The 13,326-nt window shown below is 38.5% G+C and overlaps 1 protein-coding gene across 1 annotated transcript in view; it reads right to left on the bottom strand.

The window, feature by feature from the left end:
* Nucleotides 1-4,039, bottom strand: part of LOC126175142 (uncharacterized) — a 163,917-nt gene extending 159,878 nt beyond the window's left edge. The window contains exons 1-2 of the mRNA XM_049921702.1: nt 3,807-4,039; nt 3,591-3,731 (exon numbers count right to left, since the gene is read on the bottom strand). Coding sequence (XP_049777659.1) covers nt 3,591-3,731; nt 3,807-3,903 — 238 coding nt within the window. The 5' untranslated portion in view covers nt 3,904-4,039. The remainder of the gene's footprint in view (nt 1-3,590; nt 3,732-3,806) is intronic.
* Between the last annotated feature and the right edge of the window lie 9,287 nt (nt 4,040-13,326).

The raw sequence follows: 13,326 nt of genomic DNA, 5'->3' as shown, positions 1-13,326 counted from the left end.
CGTGCCCTTTCAAATAATCCATCCAGGCATTTGTCCGAAGCGATTTAGGGAAATCACGGAAAATCTAAATCAGGATGACCAGACACGGATTTGAACCCTCATCCTCCCGAATGTAAGTCCCGAGTGCTAACCACTGCGCCACCTTGCTTGGTATCTGCACTACAGGCAAACAGTACTAAAATGTCTGGTAAAATGAACATGGTTCACATACATTCTTTTGCCACAAATTCTTCATTTCTGAAGTTTAAAAAACAAAAACCTCCCTCTACGACTGATAGAGATAGTTTTTGTGGTATCGAATCTCTCTACCTAATTCCTCTTTCAATTCTCAATTTTTCTCTATTCTGTAAAGGAATCTACAGCATTAAAAGGAAATACGGAAGCGTCTGATCCCGCCCGTCTGCTTTGACCCATGACGTCACAAATAATGCGGAAACGAACATAAACCACGATTCCAATATGGCGCATATAAAGACGTTACGTACATATTATGAGGACGAAAATACATCACGTTCCACAAAAAGCCTAATGACACTAACGGGCCAAGCCTGGGAAATAGGGGGTTTTGGGTGGGAACAAACTAAATATAAACAAATTTAGACACCCATCCCCATACAAAACCACGCAAAACGACGGGGGGGGGGGGGGGGGGGGGGGACACATCACAAAACTCCCCAAATACCACTAAACACAATATCATCTGGAATCGGACACTTCCCTTGACCTATATAGCTCAAAAACATCTCCCGATACCGGGTCAACAGAAACCTTCGATGTTACTCGTCGGCTTTGACCCGTGACGTAAGCGTGTTGTGGTGTGTGACGTCATTACGGCGCGGAGTTTGTTTTGCGATTGTGGCGTGTTTGTAGATGTCTTGTTTTTGTTTGTGGTGCTCTCTGGTGGTGTGTTCATGGTTTTCGTTTGTTTTAATTTAATGCTCATTGCTGTACGTCGGGTGAGTTTGTTATTGAGTGTATTTGGTTGTGGTTTTTTGTTTAGGAATGGATATGAAAGACCGCCTTAATAGTGTTCGGTTGAGGGCGATGATGGGCGACACAGCGTTAGAACTTATCAAGGGGCTGTGGGTAAAATGTATAGGCCGAAAGTGGTTAGTTAGGGTGCATTTGTGTGTGATTGTGGTGGCCAATCTAGTTTCTGGGGCTGGAACTTTTTTGAGGTAAGTTCCGTTTTTTTTTGTTTTTGATGTATGTTTTGTGTCAACAGAAATATCTGATCTCACGCGTCGGCTTTGACCCGTGACGTTAGGGACCTACACATTGATCTGTTTATTATTATCTTTGTTTGCTATCAATGTTAGCAGATTGTTCTTGTGAAACCTTTGTGTCGTTTATGGTCAGGTCAACGGAATTGTTCGATCGTAATTTATGTGATCGCAAGCTGTTGTAGATGTATGTAGGTGTAAGGGAAGTGTTGGTTTTATAGGTTGGTGTTGGGGGATGTGATCGGTAGGTTCTGTTGAGCTATATAGGTCAATGGAAGTGTTCGATCGTAATTTATGTGATCGGGAGCTGTTGTACATGTATGTAGGTGTAAGGGAAGTGTTGGTTTTTAAGTTTTGTATTGGGGGATGTGATCGGTAGGTTGTGTTGAGCTACATAGGTCAACGGAAGTGTTCGATCATAATTTATGTGATCAGGAGCTGTTGTAGATGTATGTAGGTGTAAGGGAAGTGTTGGTTTTTTAGTTTTGTATTGGGGGATGTGATCGGTAGGTTCTGTTGAGCTATATAGGTCAAGGGAAGTGTCCGATTCTGGATAGGAATGTGTTTTTTTGTATTTGGTCAGTTTTGTAATGTTGATTTATTTCGTTGTATTGCGTGGTTTTGTATGGCGGTCGGTGGCTACAATTGTGTATATTTAGTTTGTCCCCACCCAAAAACCCCTAATTTCCCACTCTTGTCCCGTTAAGAGTCATTAGGCTTTTTGTGAAACTTGTGTATTTCAGTGTTTATAATACGTATGCGATGTTTTTATATCCGCCATATTGGAATTGTTGTTTATGGTCGTTTCCGCTACATTTGTGACGTCATGGGTCAAAGCCGACGGGTAAGATCGAACGCTTCTGTATTTCCCCGATACCAATACCAACATACACAGTCACACATTGGGATCGAACACTTCCCTTGACCTGTTATCCTTACAACATCTCCATACAGCCGTCCATGGTCCGAGACGCTGGAACCTTAAGTAAGCCTTCACGACATAGTGAACACTTCACGACTTCATCCAAAAAACCGAACACTTGAAGAAATTTTATTAGAGACAACGCACTGTCTCCCATCATAGCCGACAACCAAAAACTGTTGACCCTGTCAGTCATATCCATACCTACCAAAGACATAAAAAAAGGAATTTACCAAAATTCACACTCGACGTCACACTCGCAAACTAAACAAAAAACATCACCTAACACACCACCAGAGAGCACCAACGATCGCATCAAAACGACACCTACAAACAGGCCAATCTCACAAATTAAATTCCGCGCAGTCATGACTTCACACACCACAACAGCCTTACGTCACGGGTCAAAACCGATGGGTGAGATCGGACACTTCGGTCGACCCCATTAAAAATGCATGTTCTTCAGTCACTAACACCAATGCCTTGTTTCTGAAGGACTGTCAGTAAAGAACTCACTATTACTGAGCCAACAGCTTTCTTAGAATCAATGTCTTCTAAAACATTTCATAATTTATACTCTATAATTTCTTTCATGACTTGCAAATGGTTCATTGCAGCATATCCATTTCTAAAGTCACCTTTTTCAATTGTCTGATTAAAATCCAATTTTATTTCTATCCAATCTAAGTTATTTTTAGTGTACACTTTGTACATTACAGATGGGAAGGCTGATAGGTTTTATGATGTATCGTTGCCTCCTTATTGTGAAAAAGAGTAATTCACATAGGCTCAGTTGTTGGTAAAGAAGTTTGAACACTTCAGTATATGGTACAATACTGGCGAAGCGCAATCATCTACAAAGGAGACTGCTTACAAATCACTCATGTGACAATTTCTTGAATATTGCACAAGTGTCTGGGACCCAAGCGAAACAGGACTAACAGGGGTTACTTAACGTATACAGAGAAGGGCAGCTTTCTTGGATGGTTACAGGTTTGTTTGACCTGTTTGAGAGTGTTACAGTGATGCTGAAGGAACTGAACTGGCAGACTCTTGTAGATTCGCGTAAATTATCGCGAGAAAATTTATTATCAAAGTTTCAAGATACTGGTATAAATGATGTCTCTATCAATATACTACAACCCGCTACATTTCACTCACATTGGGATCGCTTGGGCGAGTTTAAAGTAATTACAGAACGTACAGAGGCATTGAAACAATCATTCGTCCCGTGCGCCATACGTGAATGGCATGGACTGAAACCCTAACAATTGGTACAAAGACATATACCCTCTGCCATGCACTTCACGATGGTATGCAGTGTATGTACGTAGGATGTAAACGCGAAGAATTTGAAGCATTTAGGAGAAATGGGGGGGGGGAGGGGGGGGGGGGGAGAACTACATACAACAATTAAGCGATAATGCCGGAAGTGGAGGACTCACCATCTTTAACTTTCGTGGCGGCGTTCTTCTGTTTAACGTCGGCTGCTTTGCGCTTCTCAGCCAAATCGGAGAGTTTATGAGCTCTTTTTATGGCCCGTTGCTTTTGTCTGTGGCTGAGTGGCTTATAGATACCGTCGTTTCCTAGCAAAATATGTAAATATAACAACACAATTTTAATTATATCAGTATTCTAACTTATTTGCATTAATAACTTACTTAACCCCGGTATCACAGGATCCTTTTGTTTCCTTGCCTTCCGCCCCGGGCCTTTCTTTTGTCGGCCATCCCCAACAAAGTGGGCTTTCCTTCCCATATTTTGTTACTGAAAGATACTACAGTTTGTGTGCACACGCGCAAAACACGTCATAACCTCAACTTACTACACAACAAACACATCCACCACGAGCATAACACTTTCTAGTTCTACCAAGTACCAATGATCTTCAGCATGTGTGCAGATATCACTTTCGTCAAAGCGTAAACAAACCAAGGAGGTTATTTTAACCGCCTTGTAAACAAACCATGCTATGATTAAACAAACATGTCACTATGCGAAGATACTGCACCCATTATTTATAAATAAACACATAAACCAAAGGACTAGATATTAAATCCGGTATCCATAGGGAACGAACATTCATGCATCGCTCCACCATCACATCGACAACCCAACTGGCCCGTAGAGACACTCTACTAATTCGATGCCATACTGGCAAGCATGACATCAGAGATAGTTAAAAATCGTTTAATATATTACCGTCATGCACACACTCACACCATCGCCCAGCACTTAGACCAGTTGTTGCCAGAGAATCTGCTCTGTATTTTTACACACTTTTCACTCACATTGTATCATCTGAATCAGTCCATAAACATTCTGTAATTTTTCAAGTGTATATTTGGTTTTTCAGCTTCCTCTTCTGCTACTAAAACTTTTACATTCTTGCGACCTAGCTGTAGTTTCTTCGTCAGTTCTGGTGCACGGCTTCTATTGAAATGTTTTAGTTTCTTTTAGTTTACATCTTATGCCTCTGTTCTCAATGTCGTCTTTTTTCTCCGTTTTCAATTTGTTGCAATGCTACTTTTAACTCTTCTGAATCATCATGGATATTTCTGAACCATTTATTTTTGTTTTATATTTGCAAAAGCAGTTGAACAGGTGTTAACAATAACCTAGTTTCTGGTTATCTTGATATAGGGCAGCAAAGGTAATCCTTTGTCACATTGTAGGCCTATCTCTTACTAATTCACTTTCTTGATCTTCATTGTCCATTTGGTTGGTGAGTCTTGTTGATTATTGTTCTCATTCTTCTACATGCACATCTAGATCTACGTCTATACTCTGCAAACCACTGTAAAATGCATGGCAGAGGGCGCGTCCCACTGTATTGGTTGTTAGGATTTTTCCCCATTCCATTCATGTATGGAGCAGGCCAAAAATGATTGATTAAATGCCTCTGTTCATGCTGTAATTTATCTGATCTTATCCTCACGATCGCTATAGGAGCTCTATGTAGTGTGTTGTAGTATATTCCAAGATTCCTCACTTAAAGCCAGTTCTTGAAACACTGTCATTAAAGTTTCTTGGTATACTTTTTGTCTATCTTAGAGAGTCTGCCAGTTCAGTTCTTCCAACACGTCAGTGAACTATTCTGCATGTCAAACAAAGCTGTGACCACTTGTGCTGCACTTCTCTGTATATATTCAATATCCGCAGGTAGTCTTATTTAGTACTGGTCCTTCACACTTGAGCAATATTCTAGGATGGGACACATGAGAGATATGTAAGCATTCTCCTTTAGAGACTGATGGCATTTCCCTAGTATTCTACCAATAAACCGATGTCTGCTACTTGCTTTACCCACAGATGAGCTGATGTGATCTTTCCACATCATTTCCTTATGTATGAGTTTACAGATTCTAGCTGTGACCCACTAATTATTAATAAGATATCATATTATTGTGAAGTTCACAATTTTACATTTTTGAACATTTGCGAAAAGCCTTTAGTTACTATTAATACTGTAAGATCATTAATGTACACCATGAACAGCAATGGACCCAAGTTGCTTCCCTGGGGCACTCCCAAAGTTTATTTTACATATATCAATGACTCTCCATGCAAGATAACATACCACGTCGTCCGTACTAAATAATCTTCAATCCCATCACATACTTCGCCTCATACTCTGTATGATCATACTTTTGGTAATAAGTGTAGGTCGAGAAAACTGAACCTACCTAACTGCCTTGATGTATGGGTTTAAAGATGTCAAATGAAAATTGTGCGAGCTGTGTTTCCATGATCTACGTTTTCAAAATCCATTCTGATTGGGATGGAGGAGGTCGTTCTGTTCGAGATACTCACTGAAATGTCAAGGATATTGGACGATAGTTTTGTGGATAACTTCTCCTACCATTCTTGTACACATGTGTGACTTATGCTTTCTTCCAGCTACTGGGCTCAGTTTTTTATTTGAGGGATCTACAATGATTATAGCTAACAGAGGGGCTAACTCAGCTTTAAACTGGGTATAGAATTTGATAGGGATTCCATCGGCCACTGGGGCTTGTAACGGAACATATTAAAGGCTTTACTGTACCGAAGTATGCGATAACCTCCAAATTCAACCAGTTTAACGAGTATTTATGATTATAGAAAAGTTATTGTGTATGTTAACAATGATTGCATAACATGTCTCCATAAACAGTCAACCCATTAAATTATACTGAATAACTGACCCACACAAAAGTTTATATCACTTGATCACTGATACAGCAAATGTCATCATGTAAAAACACTAAGTTCATCTTAAATAATTAATATGAAGTACGAAAAATAGTGGCCAACTTAGGTATTTTGGATCTCCTTAAATAAAATTCACCCAATGAAACCTATTTGTGCACTAGGAGCGGTTTCACTCAGTATTCACGAAATCAATCCTATTTTAGACGAAAACCAATGTAATTCTTAATAATTCATGTTATTTACTTATTTATGCAAATTAGAGAAGTCAATTGACAAACTTCTAAAAAACGGCCTTTTTGTAACAAAGAATTATTCTGTCAAGTCAACAAATCTGTCTGTCATTTTAATAACATGTTAAATTATGTCACTCGATGCAAATTAATAACTTTTCTGCACAAATTATGATAACAGATGTACATGTGACTTATAAACTATATCTCTTTTTAGTAGTTCTTTGACAATGTTATAAATACAAGCAGCAAGAAGGGTCGAGAGGCAGTCGGAATGTCACTTTGGTAAAGTGTGTTTGTGTGTTATTGTTTGAGGTGGATAAACAATGCAAAGAACATGTAAAGGAAGTACTACTTTGTGTTGTGTCATGGTCTTTGGTGGACAGTGGAATTAAGATGGCCACCAGAGTAATAAATATTTGAAGTTTACATATTTGTTGGTTTCGCTCGTTCTTTATCATCAAAAGCACATAAAAAATTCGGGACCTCATGTTTTTAACCCTAGACAACCAGATTTAGAGCCAGCATCAGCATCGAGACACAGCAGCGATCCAGCAAGTAGCAACGATTAGCACAACACAATAGATTTTAATGGCGCCAACCTAACATCAAGTGCTAACAAGCTCCGTAAATGGGAGTGAAATAGTGCGATTATAGCAATTAGCAATATCTACGACTAGGCGACCATTACAAAAGTGGGGGCTCGTCCAGGATCTTTAAGTGCATCGATGATAATAGTGCAGCGATAACTTTGGTAAGTGCTTAGCATTCCAAAAAAGTTTATTTGTGCAGTGTGTCAACAGTGAAAATATGTCAAAAATAAATAAATAAATAAATAAAATGTGTTTGTGCGACTACGAAAAACTATCATCACACCGCTTGGAAGGTTAACATCTGGATTATGTCAATGGAGTTCATCAATCAAGACTTAAGCTTCCATAAAACCGAATATAAGTGAAGAAAGTCAACAAGAACACCGATCACGACATCATAGCATAGCTACATAAGGCAAGGTATTTTGTTGTTGTCATTTAAAATAATTAATAGTTAACATGTCTCTACCTGAGAGTGATGAGATCGTAGGAAATGTAAAAATTGAACCAGGGGATGGTGAACAATTAAACTTAACAGAGTGGCTAGCAGAGTTTGCAACTCAAATAAGCTCGCAACTTAAACAATCAAGTGAACAAGTAAGTTTGGATTTTAAACAATCAAGTGAACAAGTAAGTTTGAAACTTAAAGAAAACACAGATAGACTGGATAAGTTAAGTTTGGATTTTGATCTATTAAGTACTCATCTCAATGAGAAGTGTGACGAAATTAAAACTACCCTCAGTAAGAACACTAGAGAACAGTTGATACACTTCAGAAAAGAATTTCAAGTTAAAGTTGAAAGTTTAAATGAAAACATACAAGCTAACACAGACAGCATTGCTGTCATCTATAACAGAGTAGATACTGAAGCTAAAAGATTAGATCAGAGAATAGACAAAACATCAGAAAATCTTAAACAAGAATACAACCTGTTTAACACTAATGTAGATACAAAAGTAGAAAATATACACACTAAATATACACAATTGAAGGACGCATTGATGTCCAAACAAACGATTTACAATCAAAATACAATGTATGGGCACATCCAAGTGAAAAGCTTTCCTGGTGAAAATCTGCACCCTATTGACTTTATTCACCATGTAAGGATATGTTTGTTGTAGGAATGTCAGATAACATAAAAATTAAGTTAGTAAAACGGTTTCTAGAAAAGGAGGCCCTATCCTGGGCAAATGAGAATAATGATTCTTGGAATACTTTTGAAGAGTTTGAAGCTAAATTTATTTGTAAATATTGGTCACAATCCATACAAGCCAGATTAAAGTCAGAATTTCTAAATGGACCAATGTATAGAGGGAAAGTAGGGGGAATGCAAAAATTTTGCAGAGATCAATTGAAAAAACTTGCTCACTTGAATAACTCTTTTGATATTATGACACAAATTGATGTTTTAAAAAGAAGGTTACCAGAGAGACTGCAGTGGGAATTGGTACATGGACCAGACGATTCAATGGAAGAGTTCCTGAAATTTGTAGATAGATTAGATAGGGCCTTGGAAAGAGAAAATAACCAAAGTTTTGGCTCTGGCAACAACCAGTATGGGGGGTGGAACAGGAATGTAAATAGAGATTATTATGGGAGGAGAGACTTTGAAAATTCTGGAAATAATGCTCCAAATAGGGGAGATAGGAGATATGAAAATGATTTCAGAAACAATACACAGGAGGGAGGATGGAGGAGAGATAACAGGAATGATAGAAATAGGTATTGGGGAAGAGAACAAGATAGAAGGGGGTTTGTTGAAACTAGTGAACAAAACAACTACAAACGGACAGACCGAGAGAACCAGCCAGGAAACGGTGGACAGTCCCACTAGATGTCCGTAGTTTTGGGGCTAGACAATATTATGACAGGACAACACATAACCGAAACTGGAAAAGGAGAAGATACAATGTAAAGAGTAAGTACCATGAAAATACTGATGTTGTTAGAATGAATAAATTAGAATTTAATAAAAGGTTTTGGGATACTATGAGTAAAAGTGATACAGTTAATAAAAACAGTGTTCAAGCACAGGTAGTTAGTGAAAGTGTAGAAGTTGAAGGTATTGCAGAGTTCCATAGTTGGGCTGAAAAAGATACTGGTGTTAATAACAAGTCAGACACACCACAAATAGAATCTATTTTGGGGGGTTTATTTGATAAGAAGGGGGATGACAAAGTGTTTAATGGAGCCAAAGACTCAATTGCTGAGATTCAGATACATAGGGGGGAAACTGAAGATGGGGTTGTTGTGGAGGAGGAGGAAGAAGTAATAGAGGGACATTTAAATAATGATCCTAAATCAAGTGATGTTATTGATGAGAGTGTGGAGGAAGAAATAAAACTATTTGTAGAATTGAAAAGTGATTATGTGGTAAAGGTAAGTGATGTGACAAACATGGGTAATAACGAGGTTAATTTAAGTGAAGTGCAGACTAGGGAATGTGTATCTGAGGACAAGCTATTGCCTATTGGGGACTATGAAACACTAAACTATGAGAATGGTAATATTAATAATAATATTAAAGAAAATATAAAGGGATGGAATGTAAATGTGTGTTTTCAAGAAAAAGGGGAAAAGTTTTTAGAAGTTTTGTGGAACAACTATGGAAACTGTATAAACAAAGATGCCTTTTGGAAAGAACTAGCAAAGGTAAGTGCAACCTTGTATCCTACATGGTGGACAAGAATCCGTAGTGGACTTTATAAAAAAGGGGGTGAAAACAGTAGTTTGTTAAGTGACAACACAGTGTTAAAAGGAACAGATGAAAACAAAGGTTTATGTTTAAATGTCAATGCTTTGCAAACAAAGAGGGATGTGTCTAAGTGTAGGAAAGAGGCATTAGACTTAGGAACTAAAGAAATTGAAAATGATCTATTGTTTGAAAATACTGAAATAGACAAAGATGTTGAGCTAGGTTGTCCATATGTTAAAGTAAACATTGAGATTTGTCCATTTGAAATAAAAGAAAGCCCACATCCTAATGCGTATAGACTTATCTTTCCCAGATCAAGAAGGTTATTTGGATTAAGAAACATCACTGAATTGAAACCATATAAACATGATTAAGCACATTTCCCTGTTTGAATACAGTTACTTACCCATTTTCCATAAAGCATGTTATCAGCAAAGATTTTTACTGGGTGTGTCAAATAGCAACTACCACTCATCCTACAGACCCTGGAAAAGTTCCAGATCTCGGAGAGAATGTTTTTATATTTTTATTGTCACTATTGAATATTAAATTTTGAGACATCTTCTTTACTTGCAACGGGCAAGAAGGTGACTAAACATTTATTACTTTCCTTTTGTATTGTTGAATACGGGACATACTTGCACCAAATAAAAGACAATGTAAAAATTGTTGTGCAAGACCCATCATTTTGTTACTATTGTGTTCTTAGGCATAAGATTTGTGTACAATTTTCTACAGCTAATCAGATGTTCACCAAGTTTGATGTTTGTGTTATGTTGTGACCAATTTAAGTGTCCGATTTTGGTATTCATATGTTCTTGTACTGTCTTGACTGTGTGTCGTAATGGGAGACAATATTTAAAAAAACTCTTCCTTTTTTTTCAAATGCATATTATATTCATACATGTGACTCCTCTAGTGTTTGTGTTTATATATCATGTCCATACTTATAATTATGTTCTTTGTTTTCATTTCCTTTATGTGGCTCAAAAAGAGCAGACAGTTGCAATCTTTTCCTATGGACATATGACCTGTCCATCTATGTAATATATTTATGTTCCTTCTATTATCTTGGTTAATCTGTGACTCAATGAGAACTGACTTTGTAATAATTTACATATATTTTTTATATATCTTAAAATCGCATGTGATATATTTGTGTCTGTTTTTGATCATTTTCCATGTGGCTCACTGGGAGCAAAGATTAACATTTTTTTACTTTCATATATTACTAAATATTTTTATTATGCTGTTATACTGAGAGCCATAACACAAAGTGCATTTGAAACAACACAACTAAAATATTTGCAGGAAAAAGTCATTTTGAAACGTTGTAATGGTCATGGTATACATACACATTGTGCATAGTAAAACAAAAAAATTATTAAAGTAGTACTTTTCCAAATTTTAACCATTTGACACATCTGAATTTCCAAGTGCCAACCATATTCTACAGCTCAAGGTAGAGGACTGATTCGAACTGATGACCTTGGTTGGTTGCGATGGACATGGAATAGCCACAGCACGAAATCCATATTTCGAAGTCTATAATGGCGGACTCTACCGTTATATTTTTAAGTAGTACAGCTTCTACCCATAAGTGACATGGTCCATCACTGATAGCACCGATAGCTATTAGAAATGGGGAGTGGTCTCCTGAGACTGAGGTGCATGAGGCTGAGCATGTCGTGAAACGTTGCTGTTTTGGCATGGGACATATGCACAAGTCCAAAATTTGCAGTCCTTCACGTTAAGCCATACTAAATGGCCCATCACGAGGCGGTTAGTTGCATGTACACCAGGTTGTACCAAGTTACGTAAGTGGTTGAAAATGGCATGGCAGAATGCTTGAGGAACAAGAGGGTGTGACCATTTTTGCAAAAATTACAGAGGATTGGATGGATCACATCAGGGGTAGGCCAAAGTTTGATCTGTAACTTCGTGGCGGGGTCATGGAGAAGAGCCTGTAACCGCTCATCTTGCTATTGCACTTCAGTGAACTGTTTGTAGTCAAAGTAGGATGACAGGGCGTTGATGCATGAGGAGGAAACTGCCATGACGTTTTCTGCACTGTTCAGATAACGTATGTTGGTGATGAACTGTGCAACATAATCCAAGCGCCGAAACCATGAGGGGAGAGGGTCCGTTGGCGAGTTTTGCCCAAAACTCTGTCAAGAGTTGTCTGTGGTGCATGTAAATGATCAGAGGTGGTCGTTTAATGTCTTGCCAGAAGTAACATAATTCTTCATAAACTGCTAATAGCTTTCAGTCGTACACTGGCCACTTGCATGACGAAGGCGAGACCTTGTGCTGTTAGTCATCTGCACCCCTTGTTGCAAGACAGTGCCAATAGTGAAATCACTCATATCAGCAGTTATGATGAGCTGGGAATTAACTAGCTAGTGTACCAAAGTAGTGGCTCAGTCGAGGCAATCTTCAATGCACTCAAAAGAGGATTGCGCCTCTTACATGCATGTGAGTGTACATTTCCCAGTAACGTTCTTGCTGGTGAGGGCTTGAGCGAATGGTGCCTGAAAGCTAGCTGCCTGTGGAAGGTGCCTTCCATAAAAATTTACCATGCTTAAAAACCGGTGTATTTCTTGGTAGTCCATCAGTGCTGGCAGTTGTTGAATGGTCTTTGTATGCTGTGATGTAGGCCAAATGCCAGAGGCGTTTACTACACGACTGAAGTAAATGACTTCCTTTTATCGAAGTTGGCATTTCTCGTATTTGATCATGGGAGCCATGGGAGTTATGGGAGTCATCACCTAGTGAGGAAATTAGGATGTCATCGAGTTACGTGTATCTGAGCGGAAACTTGAATAATATGATATCAATAAAGTGTTTGAACAGCGTTATCAACAAACCGAAAGGTGTAATAGCCGCTCTTTTAATATTGTGTAGGCACATAGAGATTTACAGGTATAATGTCTTGCACATTAAACACAGATGCGTTAGCCAGATAACGAGTGAAATCCTGAGTGTTTGGAACTGGATAGTTGTTCAGTATAGTGCAAGTATTGAGAACTCTATAGTCAGCACACAACTTGATAAATCAACCTTTTTCAGGATCCAGTTTGATGGATGAAGTCCAGGAACAGTCATACAATGTCAGATGAAGGAGTGAGTCTATTGCTGCCTTAGGACCCAGAGTAAACCCAGCCGTAACCGATGCCATTTGTGATGTACCAGGGAACTGGGCATAGTGAAAATCTTATGAAGGATTCCGTTTTTAATGGCACATTGCACAGATTTGTTTTCCAGGAAAGGGCACATTAGAGGAGGTATGCTGGAGAGCACGGTACTGGCCTTTGTGTCAGTTGATGAAGATGGTGCTGCAAGATTATCTACAGATCGTAGAAGAGCTTCAGGGTCGATTCGGTTCAGAGGGGCAGAGGTGATATCGGAACTGGCCCGAAGTGGTCGACATAACAAGTAGAAATGACACCATGCGATGTGGAACTC

Source organism: Schistocerca cancellata, chromosome 3 (assembly GCF_023864275.1).
Source record: "Schistocerca cancellata isolate TAMUIC-IGC-003103 chromosome 3, iqSchCanc2.1, whole genome shotgun sequence".
Classification (NCBI taxonomy): Eukaryota; Metazoa; Arthropoda; class Insecta; order Orthoptera; family Acrididae; genus Schistocerca; species Schistocerca cancellata.
The sequence above is the reverse complement of the archived record's forward strand: the minus strand, read 5'-3'. Positions and strand labels throughout refer to the sequence as shown.